The sequence below is a fragment of the Larimichthys crocea genome, chromosome XVI, assembly GCF_000972845.2.
Source record: "Larimichthys crocea isolate SSNF chromosome XVI, L_crocea_2.0, whole genome shotgun sequence".
Taxonomy (NCBI): domain Eukaryota; kingdom Metazoa; phylum Chordata; class Actinopteri; family Sciaenidae; genus Larimichthys; species Larimichthys crocea.
This window is the reverse complement of record NC_040026.1, coordinates 21642461-21660940: the sequence shown is the minus strand read 5'-3', so window position 1 is coordinate 21660940 and position 18480 is coordinate 21642461. Positions and strand designations below refer to the sequence as shown.

Here is an 18480-nt window from a genome sequence, read left to right as displayed (position 1 = left end):
TTGTACTCGGTAATGACAACTTTGCTGTAATTTTAGTAACTTTCGGTGACATTTTTTTGTTGATTTATAGATCTCCCAGCTCCACATTCAGGCCTGAGAACGAGGTGTTGTAGGCAGCGGTGTTGAATGTAGTACCTTGACACAGAAGGGCAAACGGTTCTCCTTGAAGGCGTAGAAGTTCAGAATTAACTGCTGACCCGCTTTAGTCAGAGGAGCCAAGTTTCCATAGCAATCCACGAAGATGGGTCTGCCCTCCAGAACCTGAGAGCACATCAACAACAAAATGCATCACTCGTTGTTACATCGTTTTTTATATGTATTCATGATGAGGTCCGGAAGTAGCCACAGCTGGAATACAGTCCAAAGCTTGTTTGTAACCAACAAACTGGCATGAGCACAAAAGCACTTAGAAAACTTTCTATTGTGTGTTTCTTTTCTCAGCACTTTTCTTTACATGATAATTTTAGGTTTGCACAAGTACAGTCAGGACACCATCCACCTCCTACTACCATCATGACATATGCTAGAATACAGTCAACCCTTTTCAGCTACAGACACAGGAGGCAGATTTATTCTTAAAATAAGATTATTTATTGTTGACTGTTCAAGAACCAGAGCTAATTTGAATATACCCTGACACGTATCAGGCTGATATTTAAAATAAAATATTGCAGGAAATGAAAAACGTATTTTAAAATACATTCCAGCGTAGTATTTTGATGGCATTATGTTTTTAAATGGGATTTGGGATGTTTTCTTTCCACTAGTCTAGAAAGATGACGAAGTAAACTAACCCAAAATCACACAGGAAAGTTTTGCCTATAGCGTCTCACCTTAACAACTTTCACACAGAGGATAAAAAGCAAAAAAATAAAAGACAGGATGAGAATAGATAAACAATTAATGATTATGTACCTCTATGTCTTTGCTCCTGGCAACCTCCTCAAAGTTCTCCTGCTGCTCCAGAGTCTTATCCACCTTGTCGTCCGTCATACAGAAGCACCTCAGTCTGGACTCCACCGGGTCGTTCATCTTAGCAAACACCACAAACTTGGCCATGTAGGGCACACAGATCAGCTCCCTGTACAGCTGCGTGGCCAAACCCACCGTCTCGGGAATCTGGTGGCAGTCTGCTAACCAGAATCTGCACAAGTGACACAAAATGATCAGACACAGGGAGAAATATAACAGACACGAGCACTTGTTTCGTCCTACAAGGTTGCGTAGTCGTGAGTCTCACCTGGCAGAAACATTGGTGGTGAAGGAGACGCAGTCATTGACGAAGGTGAGAGGAGTCGTGCCGGTGATGTCTTCCCACTGTGCTGGGGACGTACCACCTGGTAGATGTTTTATAAAATAAATAAAAAATAAAAAATACCATGCTTTTAAAAGACAATTTGCATCATTTGTTTTTTTTTCTTACATAAAAATTCAATTACTGACCGTGCGGAAACACTGTAACACTGTTTCCCTGTTTTCTAAGTCGCTTTGGATCAATGCGTCAGCTAAATGACTGAATGTAAATGTAAAATGACATGTACAAGTCACAGCTGTTGAAATATGAAATGTGCAGACCTCAAAGCAGCTTATGTAACTCTAAAAACACAGCTGACTTAAAGCTGTATAGTGCGTATACATTGTCCTTTTTGAAAGAAGTAAAGTCCTCACTTTTCAAACAAAGTCCTCACTCTCACGATGTACACGGTCCCCACAAAGACAGATGTACAAGTACACATATCACACACACACCTGTAATGCTACAGAGGAGGCGGAGACACGGCGTGCTGTCTCCCTTGTAGCCGTTGGTAAGCCCTTCCCCTGAGAGAGGCGGGACCGGGATTGTCATGGTGATGGGCTTGTGGAACTTCCTTCTTCTGGGCTCCACGGTAACGATGGGGCTAAAGGTTGCTCGGTTACCAAGGATTTTCTTCACAGTGTCGTCGGGTACCGGCTGGGCCTGTGACAGATGGATCAGAGGTGTGTGTGTGTGTGTTTAGCGTTGGTTTGTGTGTGTTGTTGACAGCATCCTGTGTATCAGACAAATCAATAACAAACATCTCACCTGCAGTCCAACTTTGATCTTCTTGGTTAATGCCCCCTCAGGGAAGGAAGCTTGAACCAATGGGACGCTCCGGCTGTTGAGAGTCCCGCCCTCTGGTCCCATCTGATTGGTCTCCTGCCTGATTCGAGACACTACAGCAAAGTACTGTGGGAAATCCTTGGTGATGATGCGGCAGATTCTCTTCCTCTCCAGCTCTTCGGGACTGTCCAGTTCTACAGGGAAGGAAACATCATTCAAAGTCTCAGACGACTGAGGACACGCCTTTCTGTTTGCTCATGTTCTTCTCTGTAGTTACAACCACAAGACTGCTTGACTTCTGCGTGTCATCATCTAAATATGAAGACCCACCCTAAAGACTTTAAATTTTATCTCTGAGACAGACTTTAAGTCTAGTTAATCACATATTTAAGCGGCAACCTCCATGTCTGTGAAGTCAAGCCAATGTTGAAATGCCAAAAACTGCAGTTCCCTCGAACAGCCACTTGAGGCTGGCTTCAGAAATGAGTCAGTCTCCATAAGCCCCCATGTTAAAATGGCCTTTTTTAATTGATAGTGGTCTCTACAACAGGTTTTGGCATTAAGCCCCCGTCAGGGAATCAAACCGTTAACTTCCTGATGACAAAACACACCAGAATATGTTTTTTGATTTCAGATTTTTGAGTTTGCTACCCTTTATTAACTTGTATTACATGTTTATCAATTTTATGTGGTCTACAAAATAATTTGTCTTAATTATAATTATGACTTACTGATCCTGAACACAAGAAAAACAGAAAATAAAATCTGAACACAAATAATTTACATGGGTAACAATGACACCAAACACCAACTAGTCATTTGCTAATTTAATTAATCATTTATTAAATATGCATCTATACTACATGTTTAGTCACTGTTGTGATGCACCAGTCAACACTGAAGATCTTGCAATACACAAACCTACCAGGTACGAAGTAGTACGATACATAGACTGCACCGTATTTCAAGGGGACTACACACAGGGCTTCATCTTAAATCTCAGGATGACAAGTATTTAGGTGTTTAAACTTCCCCGGAGAAACTACTAAGACAATGTTTTGTCCAAATAATTAAAGACGTATTCTTTACCTTCATCCATCCCACCGAGGAGCTGATTGAGGTCATCAGTCTTGTAGTCGTACATATGTTCCTTCCAGCATTCTCCGTTCTCACTGCGCAGCAGGATCAGCTCTCTCTCCTGGCCACGCATCGAGCCAAAGTGAGGGATCTCCACTATTACAGGCCTGGTAATGGAAATATGGTTCAATTAATCACATTTGAATTCATTTAAGACATGTAGCAATTTAACCAAAACTTAATCCTTAAAGTTGACTAGACTAGATAAGTTTGGGGCTAAACTGATGCAGAAATAAATAAAAAGTTAAGATGACGGAGGACATATCACAGAGCTTCTCTTTGAACATACACATGGGATTGACACTGATAAACGTGGCATTAATCCATCACAAATAAAGTGAAGTATGAGTGAGGGACATCGGAGGACACTGTTCTCAAAGACATGAATGAACAGTGATAGCTGTTGTGGCCGTGCTGCAGTTCGATGGGACATTCAGAGTGCATGTCATAGCTCGGCATGACTTTGACAGGACACGTGAAATGGAGTGAGGAGTGGGAGGAGAAAGCTGCACAGCCCTTATTCAAACAAGGCATGATAGCAACATAAGAGAAGGATGAACATACTCTTATGGCCTGAGGACCATTTTAGAATGAGACAGACTAAAACATTCACGGAAGAGCTATCAGAGGAACTATATTCATTGAAACTTTAAGTGATGGGGTCCAACATGAACACATAATTTCACATTTATCTGCCGACATTACAGATGAATCCAGGTTGTAGACAGACGTAGACAAGCTGCTGTTATTGTGGTGGCACCTCACTTAAAGGATAACAACAAAACTTAACAAATTTTAGTCAAGTTTTAACAGATTGCAAGACACCTTTTATAATATCCTTTATTTCATTTACTAAGCACTTTCCAAGACTTAACTTTTCAGCTGCACCAACAATAAACTTCAACTTTGGAGACAATAAGTTACAAGTTTCTGCTCCCTTCAAAAATTGCCCTCATGTTTCCATCGTAGCCTGAGCATCTTGCTGGCACGACAAGACGGACCGGGCAAGAACCGCTAAAGACAGAGTGATATGCCGACACAGGACTGATCGTGAGCTGCCATCACGCTTATCTAACACATCTTAAGACAACTATGATTGATTTAAAGAAATGCAAACAAACCAGAGTTTTTTCTCTTCATAGCAGAATGATAATATGTTTAGTCATACCTTTTCCCATCCAAAACAAAGCATTTGACCTTTATTATATGATGCAATTCTTCTGATTACAATGCAAGAAATCATGGAGAGTGGCTATAAATCATAAACTAGTCATTTCTGCTGAGCTTTTCAAAATTAAATTAGCCAACTTAAGCTAAAACCACTCCACACAGAGGTTTCACAGCCAGACCGTGGAGGTCGGACAGAAGTGTTAATGTTTCTTAAAGCTTGTGTTATAACCAATTTCATTCAAGAGCTGGAAGAGTGAAGTGAAATGCCCAAAAATTGCAGTTCCTCTAACGTCCACTTGAGGCTGGCTCCAGAAGCAAGTCTCCATAAGTCCCCATGTTCAAATGTCCAACTTCACAGCAGAAATAAACATGTTTACAGCCTGGTACAAAAAACAGTTTTGGTCTCTGTAGCTAATTTCCCCGTTCATGACAACTGTACTGAGGGTGAATTTATATACAACTCACCTGTTCACATTATATTAGGGCTTAAAGTTATATATAATACAAGTGTGGCAGCTTTGATTGACAGGTGGGTGCCAACATTGGTGGTTTGTTTGAGCACCCAGGTGTCATTTGGCCTGCCTGCGCTCCACCCACGCTACAAGTCAGCGGAGGCAGGTCTGCCAAGATGGTGACAACCAAAGCCCACCACAGTCTAAGCTTCGTAACAACTCGTCTATGTTTTTGGAAAAACCAAAATATCTCTGCCAATGTTGCAATCAAAACAAACTCAACCAACCGAGTCACAGCAGAAATGGTAACACACAGATCAGCTGCCAGATTCAATTTTATGACAAAGACAAACAGTCCTAATATAATTTATATAGTTTATAAGATGACATACTACAATAAATCTCTTATCCGCTGAGGCTTGTCAATAGGCATAATGAAACAACCCATCTAAGTGCAGCTGTAGCCCTGAAGTGTCACATACTGACATTTGATGTATTTCAGAGTATAAACACCTTTTCATACTGCTGCAGGTTAAAGCGGATCTCAGCCAAACTCTTTCTGCTGATGGCTCTTATACAAAAAATACTGTGTGATGACATAAAACTGATCTTAAAGGTGAAGTAAAGTAACAGCAGTCATGGGAAGCAGGATGATGCTCGGCTTGAGGAGGAAAAGGCTCATGCCCAACAAGCGCAGTCCAGTCCAAACAGCCAATCAAAACCTTTACTTTCAGTGACATCAGAAGCCCACTGAAAGCTTCTGAAATCAAAAAACACGATGGTTTCTAAATGAAAAGTGGCTGGAAAGTAACCGTAATGGATTCAAAGCCACAGTGTGTAGTTTTAGGAAGAATTTGAACATCTCAAATGTAAAAAACTATATTTTCTCTCCCTGGAGATAATGAGGCTTAAACAAACCCACTGTGCTGTAGTGGACCCATCATCCAACCAACTTTTAATAGTCGTCTTCCCTTCAAATGGTTGATTTCTTCCCAAAACTACATGGCAACCATATAACAGTAATGCTGTATCCGAACAAATCAAAGTTAACAGAGATGGGTAAAATAATCATATCCATCCAGCATGAATCAGCCTCGGTTATGTCGTTTCCTTGGGGAGGGGGTGGGAGGTACAGAAGGGAGAGGAGCAAGAGGGGGAGGTGGGGGATGCTATGTTTGGTTCCTACCCAACAAATCTAGTTCCTCTGGGTCCCAGCTGAAGCACTGGACTAACCAGGCTCTCGCCTTCATTAAGGGCTGGCAGCTTTCTGGGAAGATGTAGTTTACTGTGTCCGCAAGATAATGAAACACACACGCACCCACCCACATACACAAAACACACACTCGGAAAGTCAGTAAGAGCACACAGTAAGAGCTTCTGGTCGGCGCACAGACACCATGGTAGTGGTTAGATCTAATGTTGATGAAGCCGTCACGTCTTAGACTCTTTAATGTAAGTACAGTAAGTTCTTACTGGACTCCACGTATCTGTCTGGCCACTGACCTCTGAGTAAATGTGTGGATTCATCGATTGATCAAATAAATAAATGCAGAAACTTCAACAATCAGCAAAATTGGGCAAATAAATGAAATTGTAAATCATATTGGTCCATTATAATCAATAATATAAACTGTATTGCGTGTAATAGGTTATTAGTACGGAAGCCCCAAAGTGGTCATACATTCACATATTTTATTTCTCTTGTTTTGGGATAATTTTCTCGAGATCTAAACTTTGTTTGGTCATGATAACAAAGATACTAACGATGTAATTCATTTGAGATCTCGAGAAAACAAAAGGATGGTCTAAAATATTAAATCATGCTCCTCTGACATTGCTACACTGAATGATGTTTCCTGCAATGATTTAATATACTAGACTATCAAAGTTTTGTAATATTGAGATCAGGAGAAAAACATACCAATGTATGATCTGTTAGGGCTTCCGTAGAGATGTCCATTTCCAGTCTTATCATCACTGGATAAATTAAAGTGTCATCGGTGGAGCCGAATTTATAAATTTGTCAGTTTTGACACACTTCCTGACACAGAGTAGGAATGTATCTAAAGCTTTTACACTGTTTACATCTGTTAGTAATGTTGCCTTCACTTTGCTAAAGGCGAACAACGGCTAGACTTGATGCTTGAGGGCGAGAACGCTGCAACAATTTCACTTGAACTGCAAATTAAACGGCAGGTATCCACACCTCCACATGCACATACACACATTCACACTTTCAAATATAAATGCAGATGGTTTGGAAATGGCTATGGCAAGAAGCAGAAGGAAGGAGATGTCAAGTCCCGGAACAAAAGCAAAAATATTGGTTAGGTTTAAAAAAAAAACAAAAAAAAGAAGTCTTACCCGAGGAACTGAGCTCCAGCTGGCCCGACCTCAACCAGGCGGCTGGCCAGGCCTTCTCCTTCCACCATCGGAGGAGGCGACGCCAGTTTGTGTCTCTTCACCAGTCGACAGGTGATTCTGGTCGGCGCCGTGCACTTCCTGGGCGGGATGATGATGCGCATGCCGTTGTGACGACTTCCTCTCATGGAGCCGCCCCGTGCGTCCACCATGAAGCTGACCAGGAACCTGACGAAGAGCCAAACAAAGGGGGGGAAAGGAGGAGACAAAGAGTGATGGGAGGCAGAGAGACAGCGAAGAAAAGAGGGGATATAGAAAGGGAATGGAATAAGAAGTAAAATACACATCAGTGTAACAACAATACTGATGGAGAGAGGAGCTTTAAGTTGAGGTGAAGTCCCTTCCCATGCTGTGATCTTCAAAACACACAAAGTGTGAGCAAAAGAGAAGATTAAGAACGAAGGAGGAAGAAATGGGAAGAGTTTCCTGTGTTGGCTTTGGCTCACGACATTTTTACTCCATCCAGTCCCAGAAAATAAATATTACTTCAGTTAGACACGTTGGTTTGTTGGTTAAATGTTATTTTGTGTGCCAAGATGCCAACACAGGAGCCTCCAGAGTAACCTGTTCCAGGGAACATTCAGACAGGATCTGACACTGCATCGAATCGCCGAAGGGTGCCGCAATGAAACAATCAGGAAATAACTTATTTTGCTGATTAACTAACTTTATCGACGCAGACACTCCCTCACTCTCATTCACTGTCTATGTCGCTCAACCACCGCTAGCTCTCTCTCTCTCAAAAACATTGGACACAAACCAAAGGAAAGTTCTTCGTGTCCCTATTTTGCATCTTAAATTGCGACCCAGACTCAGATTTAGAAGCTGGCACATGAAATAAACAAAGCCAGAACACAACAGGTCGAGTATCAGAGGTTTAGTTTCAGACTTTTCAGGCTGACTGTGGAGGTTTGACCGGTCTGATCGTCTGATTGGCGGCCACAGCGTGACGAAAGTTGGATCCGCCTCAACTTCACTGCCACTCAAATGAATTGAAAACCTGCGTTTTCGCCACAGCGCTGGATCCTGTCTGAATGTGCCCTTATCCATATTAGAAGGTAGTCTAGTTCATTTAATGTGTAGCTCATTTTGACTTAAAGAAAGAAATCACTTCACTCACACACACACACACACCATGCAGTTTGGTGAACAAGATGTTAGTTTGTGTGTCGCTGTTGAATAAATGGTGTGAATATAAATTAATCATTTGGAAAACGATGATTAACTTCCACAAATGTTGTCTGTGGTCGACGTATTTTAATCTTGAACAGGATTAATGACTGTTTGACCCGAATCTGTCCGTTGACTGTCAGAATTTGATGTTAGAAAACGTAAAAAAACATTCAGATCCTGCAGGTTTTCGCAGCACAAACTCATTCAAGATCAGTTAGAGACTCAGAAAAAAAAGATTTCCTCACAAACAAAAACAAAAAAAATCCAAACCACTTCATGTCGAGTCTCTAACAAACACAGTTCATGTACGAGGAGAGCAAAACCACAGATGTTATGAGTGAACAGAGAAGGGAGGGGAGGGGATGTGATGTCACCGGAAACAGGACACAAAACAAGGTAGAGGTGGCGATAAAAAGAGGGCAACCAATCACAGTCAATCACCTGCTGTCGTACTGCGGGAGCGGAGAGGAAAAACTGCAAGATGGGCGACAAAGCAACGCAAAGGAGTGACAGGTCAACAATAGAGCTTTGTCATCAGAAACACCACAGAGAGGACGAGGAGTCCTTTTAAAGGGATAGTTCAACATTCTGGGGAGTTCGCTTTTTCTTCTTTCGGAGAGTTGGATGAGGAGATTCACTCGGCTGCTGGTTAGTTTAGCATCAAGGCTGGAATTGTTGTTCATTGCGCTCCAGATTTGGATGGCACGCTTCTGTATTTCTTTGTTTTATTTCAGCACCAATCTCCATCCGTTTGTGCGCAAACGTAGACTCGGAGACGTGATAGTGATTTGCCTTCGAGCCGGGGATGCAGAGGTGGAATCTAGAGATGTGTGAATTAATGAGCTCTGAGGCTCCTCCTGTTTCCAGCCTTTGTGCTAAGCTATTCTAACAACCTGAACAGACGAGAGCGGCATCAACCTCCTTATTCAACTCTAACACCAGAAAGCAAATGAGCACGTTCCCCACAATGCTTTCAATTACAGCTCCTTCATTTCCGCCAGTCATTTACCCGACCTCGAGCATCAGGTGAGCACAGACTTATGCATTTGGTTTTTACTGTACGGAGAGAGAAAGTAGAGCCACATCTTCTCTCTCTGAAGTGTGTTTTTACAGGTTTGATACCGAGTTGTTACACAGTAATCATGGAAATGAGGGAGGTGTAATGTTTGCTAACAGATCTGAAAAGAACAGACAATCATCGAGGGTGAAGAGAAACGGCTGCAGGTATGAGCTGTTTTCTCGGGAACAAAAATGAGAGAGAGAGACAGAGAAGACGAAACAAAGACTTCTTCTTCTTCAGTCTTCCATCCTTTCATCCTACATCCTTTTCCCTCCATCCTCGCTCTCAGGTGAGACAGCACGGCTGATGTTTCCCCCGATCCTCGCTCTTCTTCCTGCACTTTATACATTCACCCCTTTCAGACGTGCTTACCCGGAGTGTATCGGCGAAGAGACGAGGTTGACGTTATCCAGAGCGTCCGCGGTCCAGCTGTACCTCCTCAGAGATTCGTTGTCACAATCCTTAGCTGCAGCTAAGTGCTGTGGAGGAGACGGCAAGGTCGTGTGGACCAGAGAGGAGGACAGAGGTGATAATGTGTGAGCGTACGGCCAGTGAAGAAATGGGTTAACAGTACACGGATCTGTAATGAAGTCATGCTTTAAAATGATAAAGAAAAAATGAAGAAATTGCATAACATGTCCTAAAACGTCACAATAGAACACACATCATCATCCAAAAGGAGGTCACACTAGTTCTGATGCATAAATCCAGCGCTGAGCTGAGGCGTAACAAGATGACAACTTATTTCGAGTTACACTTCTTCCTCCGGGGGAAAGGAGGGCATCACTACTAGTACCTGCTGCAGGATTTATGGCTGAGTCATAAAATGATTTCTACACATGGGAGAGACCATGAGAGCAGCTGTCACTGAGAAAAACACCGTCCACAGTTTAGTGGAGAAAAAAATAAAAACATAAACAGAATAACAGATTTTTAACTGTTTCAAGGACGGTGACAGAAACCAGCAGAGAGATGCATGATGTGGATGAAATATCTCTATGCCAGAGAGGCCGGAGAAGAATTCAGTGTCTCAGCCCCCCCAAAAATAAAAATGTTAACACTGTTACGACTGTTTAAGAGAAAGAAACCCCACAGGGCACGTCTCTGTCACGTTGTGGCTTCAACACTTGTTTGGTCTGTTCTCTGTGCGACTTCAAACTCCACCAGGAGACTTTCAGAAGCAGAGACTTTAACTTGCTCAGATGTTCCTCTCACAAACATGCTACATGGTTAAATTGTTCAACTTTTGGCTGAATCGGGAGTGACCTCTGGGTGTTTTATTTTGAAAATCGACTGGATTCTTTCAGGTAGTTCGATCTTATAGGTGCCTGGAGTTGGATTTGTTGTTGTGGTGGTTTGATCAGTCTAACCTGCTACAGATTTTTTTCCAGATGTTTTTTCAATAGAGGCTACTGTCAATCAGCTATTATAGATCTTGGGACTCAGATTTGAGGCTATTTGCACATTTTCAGAGCTCAAGCTCTGCGTTGGTTATGCAGATTGACATGGACTGCTTGCGGTGTCCGTCCGGAGTGGAGAGACGCTTCTGAAACAGTCCGCCGCCTTTCTGGTGGGGTTTGAAACATTGACTAGAACAGCCGTGATTAGCTCTCCGTGCCCGGTGGAATTTGGCCACAAGGATTTTAAAGAAAATCAATTAAAACACTGAAATGACATGAAATCAAATCTTAATCAACCCCACACTTAATAAGGAGAGAAACCAGCAGTCCACTTGATAACAACGAATGGAAAACGATGTGTAAACATGCTCTGATGACGGCACACCTGAACTGAAAAATAATATTCAACCACAGAAAAGAAATCAAGTCTGGATGACGTGCTCTCTCATGCACTGCGTGGATGACTTGAACATCTACCTTATTGTGGCGCTCTACAATGAAAGACCTTTCCTTACAGAGCATCTGTCGAGGCGTGAGAGGAGACAAGCTGTTATTCAGCAGCTGTTACATCCACAGATCATATAATCACGAAGCACTCTTCAAATGACTGCGTTTCTGTGCGCCTCCCTGTACATTCACAGAGCAGCAGAGGAGAGCATGTCCAGACTCCTCCTGACAAAGAGTATTGTTTGGAGACATGGCAGGACTTCGACCAAACAAAGTTCTCTGTGTTGTTGCCAGGGCTGTGTGAAGTGTGTGACCGCACAAGGCTTCACGTCTGTCATAATAATAGTAATACAGACTACAATCACCACCGTGTGCAGCCCATGTGACTGTGACTGTAGGCTAATAATGACGTCTGCGTGAAATGTAGGTCACAGACCTGAAATGCTGAGATGTTGTCGTGCTTCAACACGCCAAAACACAGTGGCAGCTGACTTAACGATTTAACACCAGTAGTTTTATTATAGCAAGAAGTCAGAGCTGAGACTCTGTGCAAGATGCTGTTTCATTAAGATAAAACTAGTATAGCCGTGACAGCCCAGGTCATTGCTTTCAAATCTCAGCGTTAAAGGGGCACTTCACTGATTAAACATTTGAAGTTCACTAGATCTGAGGACTTAGCCTTGGTAGATGAAGCGCACGCTCTACGGGATCCACGGGAGACTACAAATTTTTAACAAAGAGTCAAACTAGGTTAGGATAAAGTGGGTACATGGCGCTTTAAATAGCAGTAAAGTGATGCTAAAATAAAATATCCTACTGTGTTGCATGATGGGAAGTGTAGGACACTGTTTTTGGAAACTTGTTTTAGGGCCTACAAATCAGGATACCTCGGATTCTGCTCCATCATTTTTCCCTCATGTCGTTCGACTGTGTGAAAAGTGCAATGCTGAAAAGCTGGAGTGCACGTTTAACAGTGATGCATGGAGAAGTTTTGTCTATTTATTAATAATCCTCCAAAATAACCAAAAATTAGACCCATCCTGTCTTCTACTTCGAATTTCGGTTACTTAATTGGAGGACAAGCCAGGCTGTGAATTGTAACTACCACTGCCTGTCATGGACTGACATTTATTCTCATAAAAAGTCTACTGATGGCAGACCTGGTGGAGCCTTTTGGCTCATGGGGTGTAGTTTCACCTGAGGTCCCACTTTACCTCAAGTGGCATTTTGCTGCATGTTTAAAGCAGCTGGGTCATCACAGTAATCCCTCTTAGATATCAGCATTAACCTCTAATCTGATTTCCTCTTTCTGTAAAATGTAACGGGATTGGTCGTCTTGATGTCAACACCAACTCAGGTGTAAGAGGATTGGTCAATAGTCCGGCTTTTGGCACGGCGCCAAGACAGCTTGGCACATTTGGACACAGAACTCGTTCTCTCGTGAAGTTAATGACCTGCGGGATTAATGACCGAGACAGAAAGAAGTAGAGACAGACAAAAGAAAGACACAAAGCACCTTCAACGTCCAATCGGTGTGTACGTACCATCTCCTTACCGGGGGCCAGCATCTCCTCTATCATCATGCTGTCCCGCGTGAACGAGCTCCGATTCAGCGTGGACCTATCAGAACTGAAGGAACGCAGGCTTGGTGTGGTTGCCGTAGAAGTCACGGATTACCAAGACAACAGTAACAATGATGGAGAGGTGAGGAGGAGGGAGGAGGAGGGAGTGGGTTGGGTGTAAGGGGGGGGTATGAAAGTGAACAGAAAAACAAACATAAACACATTAAATGCATGCAGCTTCCAGGAACCTGACTGTACCTGTGCCACCAACAACAACCACCACAAGGCAGGAAAGGACGCTGTTGAAGAGAGTTCAAGTGTTTTCAAGGCGAAACGCAGAGCTAGAAAGAAACTACTCTGTCTGAGGCAACAAAATAAACATGTTGAGAAACTAAACTGTAGAAATCCAGATGAAAACGTGGCCTGATTTTTCTGTACAGAGCAAAAAAAAAAAGATGTTTTGTCATATGCAAAGTTGTCTACACCTTTCTATGGTGAATGGGCTCTGCTGACACGATGCCAGCGCACATTATGAAAGCTTTACAAGCCTGAGTGAAGCAGAGTAGCTTATGAATCTTAAGCAGATTACTGTATGATGGACAATGGACACAGTGCTACAACAGAAAGCCGGTATCGACTGTCACGATGACACAATTTGCAAAGAATTAGCTGCTCATCTTTTGACCATAAATCCACGTTAAACTGTGGATCGTTCAAAAGTTTCTGTGTGCCGAGATGTTGTTTGTGATGAGAGAAGCTTTCATGAGGCAAATAAAGAGAGCGAGCGCATTCCTGAGCGATGACACGTGATGAATGTTTGCCTGCAACGTCTCAACCGCAATTACAACACTGCTATTTGTTCTGCACAATTAAAACGATGTGGATCAATTATAGCCTGTCTGTGCCGCAAAAACAAAACTCTTATTCGGAAATGACAAAGCTATGGAAGCCAAGAGAGGCTGTGGTTGCAATACATTCATATTTTAATCCCATTTTCTCAAGATTGCAAAAGTATTTTGAGATAAAAATGATGTCACCTTGTCACTTTGATATACTGACATAATTTCATCATGCGACTCAAATTAGTTTTCCTTCTTTAAGGATAAAACTGTAACTGAAACCTCACAAACTCAGCCTCGCTTACTAGCTTTGAAATACTGTATGCGGCCTGCAGAGATAATGATTATGGAAGATCTAAAATGACTAAATTAGAACGCAGAAAACACCTTTTTCCTGTACTATGATTTGATTTGAATGTGGCTGTTAACTCTGTTATTAATATCAGATCAGTCAAACCTCCACAGTCAGCTTGAAATTAAACGATCTAAACTCTACCTGTTGTGTCCTGGCTTTGTTTATTTCATGTATTTCAGCTTCTAAATCTGAGTCTGACTTTGAGAAAGCGGCGACACGATAGAAGTTTAATTTGGTTTGTGTCCGAGCGGTTGAGCGACACAGACAGTGAATGAGAGCGAGCGAGCGGCAGCATCGAGAACGCCGTGAAATAAAAAGTTATTTCCTTATTGTTTCACAGTGCATACATAAAAAGGAAACACGTATAAACATGTGTGCTGTATTTCAATATATTTTATATATATTTACGCGTTTTAAATCTTCCATAAATGATCCTAAGATAACAAAAAAATGCAACCATGCTCTTGGCTTCCATGTAAGGCAGAGACACAACACACATGATATTTAACAACAGCGATAGCCGTAATCTAAAACTACCTGAACATAATGTATGTCTCTGTAATACAGTACATCTATTAGATTACAAATTCAGGCTTGTGTTGTACAGCTTCTATATGCAAAAAAAGTGAAATAAACAGCTGCTCTAATAGGATAAATAGTGGAACAAAAAGAAACAGATTTATGGCTTAAAAGATCAAAAACAAAACAAAAATCCAGCCTGCGGTCTGATGAACCTCTTAATTCTTATCAAAAATAATAAAACAAGAAGTATTTTCGCTATTAAAACAGTTTTAATATGCGTCAATGTACATTTTATTTAAAGAAATGTACATATCTTTCTTCAGTCTAACAGTGCATGACAACATACAGTGAGAATATTCTGCACTGTCCGTTATTCGAGGTCACTAAACGACACTAAACTGATGTAGATATATCAGTTCAGGTCCCTGGAAGCTCGATGACTCCACACAGAAACCAAAATGATGCGAAGCTCCACCTTTGTGGCTAACCCCACAAAGACCCAGGCATTAATGATACAGTAACCAACAGTCCAAAAAAACAAACAACAACAACAAAAGCAAACACAACTTCTGCAGAAAGATCACCACAGTACACAACACAATGTCCGAGGGCAACATACACGAGTGTTAAGAAACGTAAAAACTGGTCAAAATCAATAAGTTAGTAGTCAAACATACACAGTAAATATGTATTACATCGGACCACAAAGTCATGATGTCGATAGTGACTGAGTGGTGGGGTGCTCGGGGGAGGGAAAGGGGTGAAATGGTTGGGGTGAGGGGAGGTGTAGGCGGGGCCTCTTCATGCCTTTAGTCTTACCTGACTTTGGGACTAACATTAAGAACGGACATGAGGAGAGAATAAAAGATCATGAACCAAACAGAGGAGTGAGATAGAGAGATGCAAAGAGGAGAAAATCAAGAGTGTGATGCCAGATGCTGCCGGCTGACTGACTGACTGACTGGATCATTTAAATCTTCAGTGTTCCCACGCGTAAATTATTTAAATTCTAAAGATATTTTATGGAGTTGTGAAGAGGAAGGAGTTATTTTCAAACACACCACAGATCATCGGTTGTTAGGATCAGAGGTACAGTTACAGACAAACACAACCATCTTTGGTGTCTTCAGAAACTTGAACTGTCTGTACAGATTGTACCAAAGGAAAAGGTTGTCTGACGGCAAGTTAAACATGTTTTTCTGCTAACCCTGTTCACAGCCGTGCTTCCACAAACTGCTGGACATGCTAGGACCTCAAACAATCCCACTTTAAAAAACCTGAACTATCCCTTTAATATAAAAATGCAGCTTTAAGGAGAAAAACTACGATTCCCATGGAGCATTAAGAAAAATCAAGTCAGAGCTCGTTTGTGCTGCGTAATGCTAGATGTATCCATGAAATTATCTGAATTTGCTACACCTCTTCTTCATGCTTCTTTGCCATAGCAACGGCAGCTGAGGCTCATGGGTATTGTAGTATTTGAATTGAGAAGAAATAATTAATCTAATCTATGTGAAAGTGCCAAAAACTGCAGTTCCTCAAACGTCCACTTGAGGCTGGCTCCAGAAGTGAGTCAGTCTCCATAAGTCACTAAATGAGATGATTGTCAGTGATCTCTGGAGACGATGTGTAAAGGCCGGTCACACCAACAGTCGGTTCATTGATCGATTCGGTTCTTTTCTTACCGTGTTAGCTCTGTTTTACCGTCACCTTTTAACTTTAAGCTCCACAAAAGAGGAATAGTTTGAATACAGTAGTAAGACAGAGTCCATGGTACAAATGTGTCTTTGAAATAAACTTTGAACTGGCTGTGAGGCTTCCCCCCTTAAATAAGCCACTAGCAATGTTTAAAGCCAGTTGAAGTCCATCTATAAATATGTCTCATGAATAAACTGCATAAACTTATTATCTATAGCGACTAGGGATGGGAATTGATACGATTTTTACGATTCCGATTCCATTATCGATTCTGCCTTAACGATTCGATTCTTTATCGATTCTCATTGGGGAAAAAAAGGAGAACAAACAGTTTGATCGGCATCAACCTGTTTACTTACAAAACCAACAGCGAGATCAAAAGAGTCATCTTCTAAATGTAATGCAGAAGGCATTGGTTTAATGTGAACTGTTATGCATGTTTTACAAAGAAGCACATGGCGCTAACATGGTAGGCAGTGTGTTATTTACCTTCTGTAGTAACCCAGAGGTGGTCATAGCCTGGCTGTGCGCTGTGCTAGGTTGAGATTCATCTCCCGTCCGAAGCGTGTCAAAAACAGCATTCATTTCAAAATATTCATGTTGTGTGCGCAATGTTTCTGCATGTTGGTCGTGTTCCCTCCCGACGCTGTTATCTCCACTTTGCATGAATTGCAAGTCGGCTGTTGCCGTCTGTTTTGGTAAAATGCAGCCAAACTTTTGAGCGTTTGAACCGAGTGGGTGCCATCGTTTACTTGCAAAAACTTGTGGAATGTACGTGGCGTAATAGTGTGCTTGCTGGATCGTAGATAAACTTCCAAACGATTCTGGAATTGAAACACTGGAACCAGTTCTCAACAAAACCGGTTCTCGATTCCCATCCCTATTAGTGACAAAGCTAACAAACCTTCTAGTTTATTCAACAAGATATTAGAAGACAGCTGAGTCCTGCTATATACTCTTTCTTTTCCTCTCTTATTTAACAAGCTAATCTTACAATGTTGTGAACAAAATGCCAGAGTTGAGCACACGGCACACTATAGGCAGAAGCTTCGCTCGTGAAGTGACTGACTTTTACTTGAGCCCAGCAGGACAGCTTGTAGCTGGTACCATGCCAGCAAATAGCCCTGCGAGTAAGTCCTTATATCGCGCGTGTTCTACAGCCACGGTTTAACAAAATGTGTGGACTTTTCTGGTGTGACTGGGTCTTAAACACAGATCAGGTGGTTGTAGGATCCCTTATAAAACAGGAAAACAAAGTGTCCTTTTAGAAAAGAAGCAACAGGGTTTATGGGAATTGTGGTACCAATTTATGGTCCAAAATATCAATTAATCTGATGGATGCACGGAAGAATCTTTAAGAAACAATGATTTCTTAGAACCATAATGGGATGTCGGGGCACATGAATGAGTCTTGTGACAGCTCATGATCTAAATACCGACACAAACATTCATAGAGTTACACAGAGGTACTCTTTATTTAATGAAAGTAATACAGCAGAGAAGCCATACATTATTCTGACTGCAACCAGCTGAACGCCACAATCAGTGGGAGGTCGTGTTCGCTTTCTGTGGCTGTTGAACTCGCGTGAAAATATTGACATTGTGCCACCGGCTGACGAGGGAGGGGTTATTGATATCTGAGGGGTGACACACATGGACGCCGAGCCACAGGAAATTAGAAACATGTTCGATTTCATGGCCTTGAGCGCTGGGTTAGGTCAACACACACTGTTTGAGTGGGGTGGATTTATATATATACAGTGTGTGTGTGTGTGAGATCACCCGGCTTGAGTTGGTCCAACAAACTTCTGGTCCGCTGTAGGGAAATCGCTTCCAGTTGAGTCCGTTTAGGAAGTGAATTATCTACAAAATCACTGTGAGTGAGTTGAAAGAAAGTTTTTCAGGATCACTGTAACGCTTTAGGGTTTTAATATTATTATTACATCATGAAAAACATGCATACCTAATGGAGTTGTGACGTGGGAGGTTATAAGTAGTTTTTCCCGCTGGTATCCCCAACATAGAAACACAGGAGTCTCCTGGAAATGTAACAAATCTATAGTTGTGTTTAGGAAATCTGAATTTGACGCCTGTTGCTCAAACAAACCCACTGTCAATCAAAACATGTTATTTCTGCTGTGCAGTTGGACATTTGAACATGGGG

At 41.9% G+C, this 18480-nt stretch overlaps 1 protein-coding gene across 22 annotated transcripts in view; it reads right to left on the bottom strand.

Annotated features, from left to right (window-relative positions):
* LOC104933165 (ankyrin-3-like) overlaps positions 1-18480 on the bottom strand; it is a 105931-nt gene that overhangs the window by 23247 nt on the left and 64204 nt on the right. For 8 of the 22 annotated variants that reach the window (XM_027289009.1, XM_027289011.1, XM_027289017.1 and 5 more), the window contains 12 exons: positions 15438-15449; positions 12885-12984; positions 11371-11415; positions 9866-9972; positions 8875-8907; positions 7204-7428; positions 3170-3324; positions 2063-2274; positions 1750-1957; positions 1241-1337; positions 916-1144; positions 136-261 (listed from right to left, as the gene is read on the bottom strand). In XM_027289009.1, coding sequence (XP_027144810.1) covers positions 136-261; positions 916-1144; positions 1241-1337; positions 1750-1957; positions 2063-2274; positions 3170-3324; positions 7204-7428; positions 8875-8907; positions 9866-9972; positions 11371-11415; positions 12885-12984; positions 15438-15449 — 1549 coding nt within the window. The remainder of the gene's footprint in view (positions 1-135; positions 262-915; positions 1145-1240; positions 1338-1749; positions 1958-2062; positions 2275-3169; positions 3325-7203; positions 7429-8874; positions 8908-9865; positions 9973-11370; positions 11416-12884; positions 12985-15437; positions 15450-18480) is intronic. The other 14 variants (XM_027289015.1, XM_027289014.1, XM_027289022.1 and 11 more) reach the window with 8 other exon arrangements.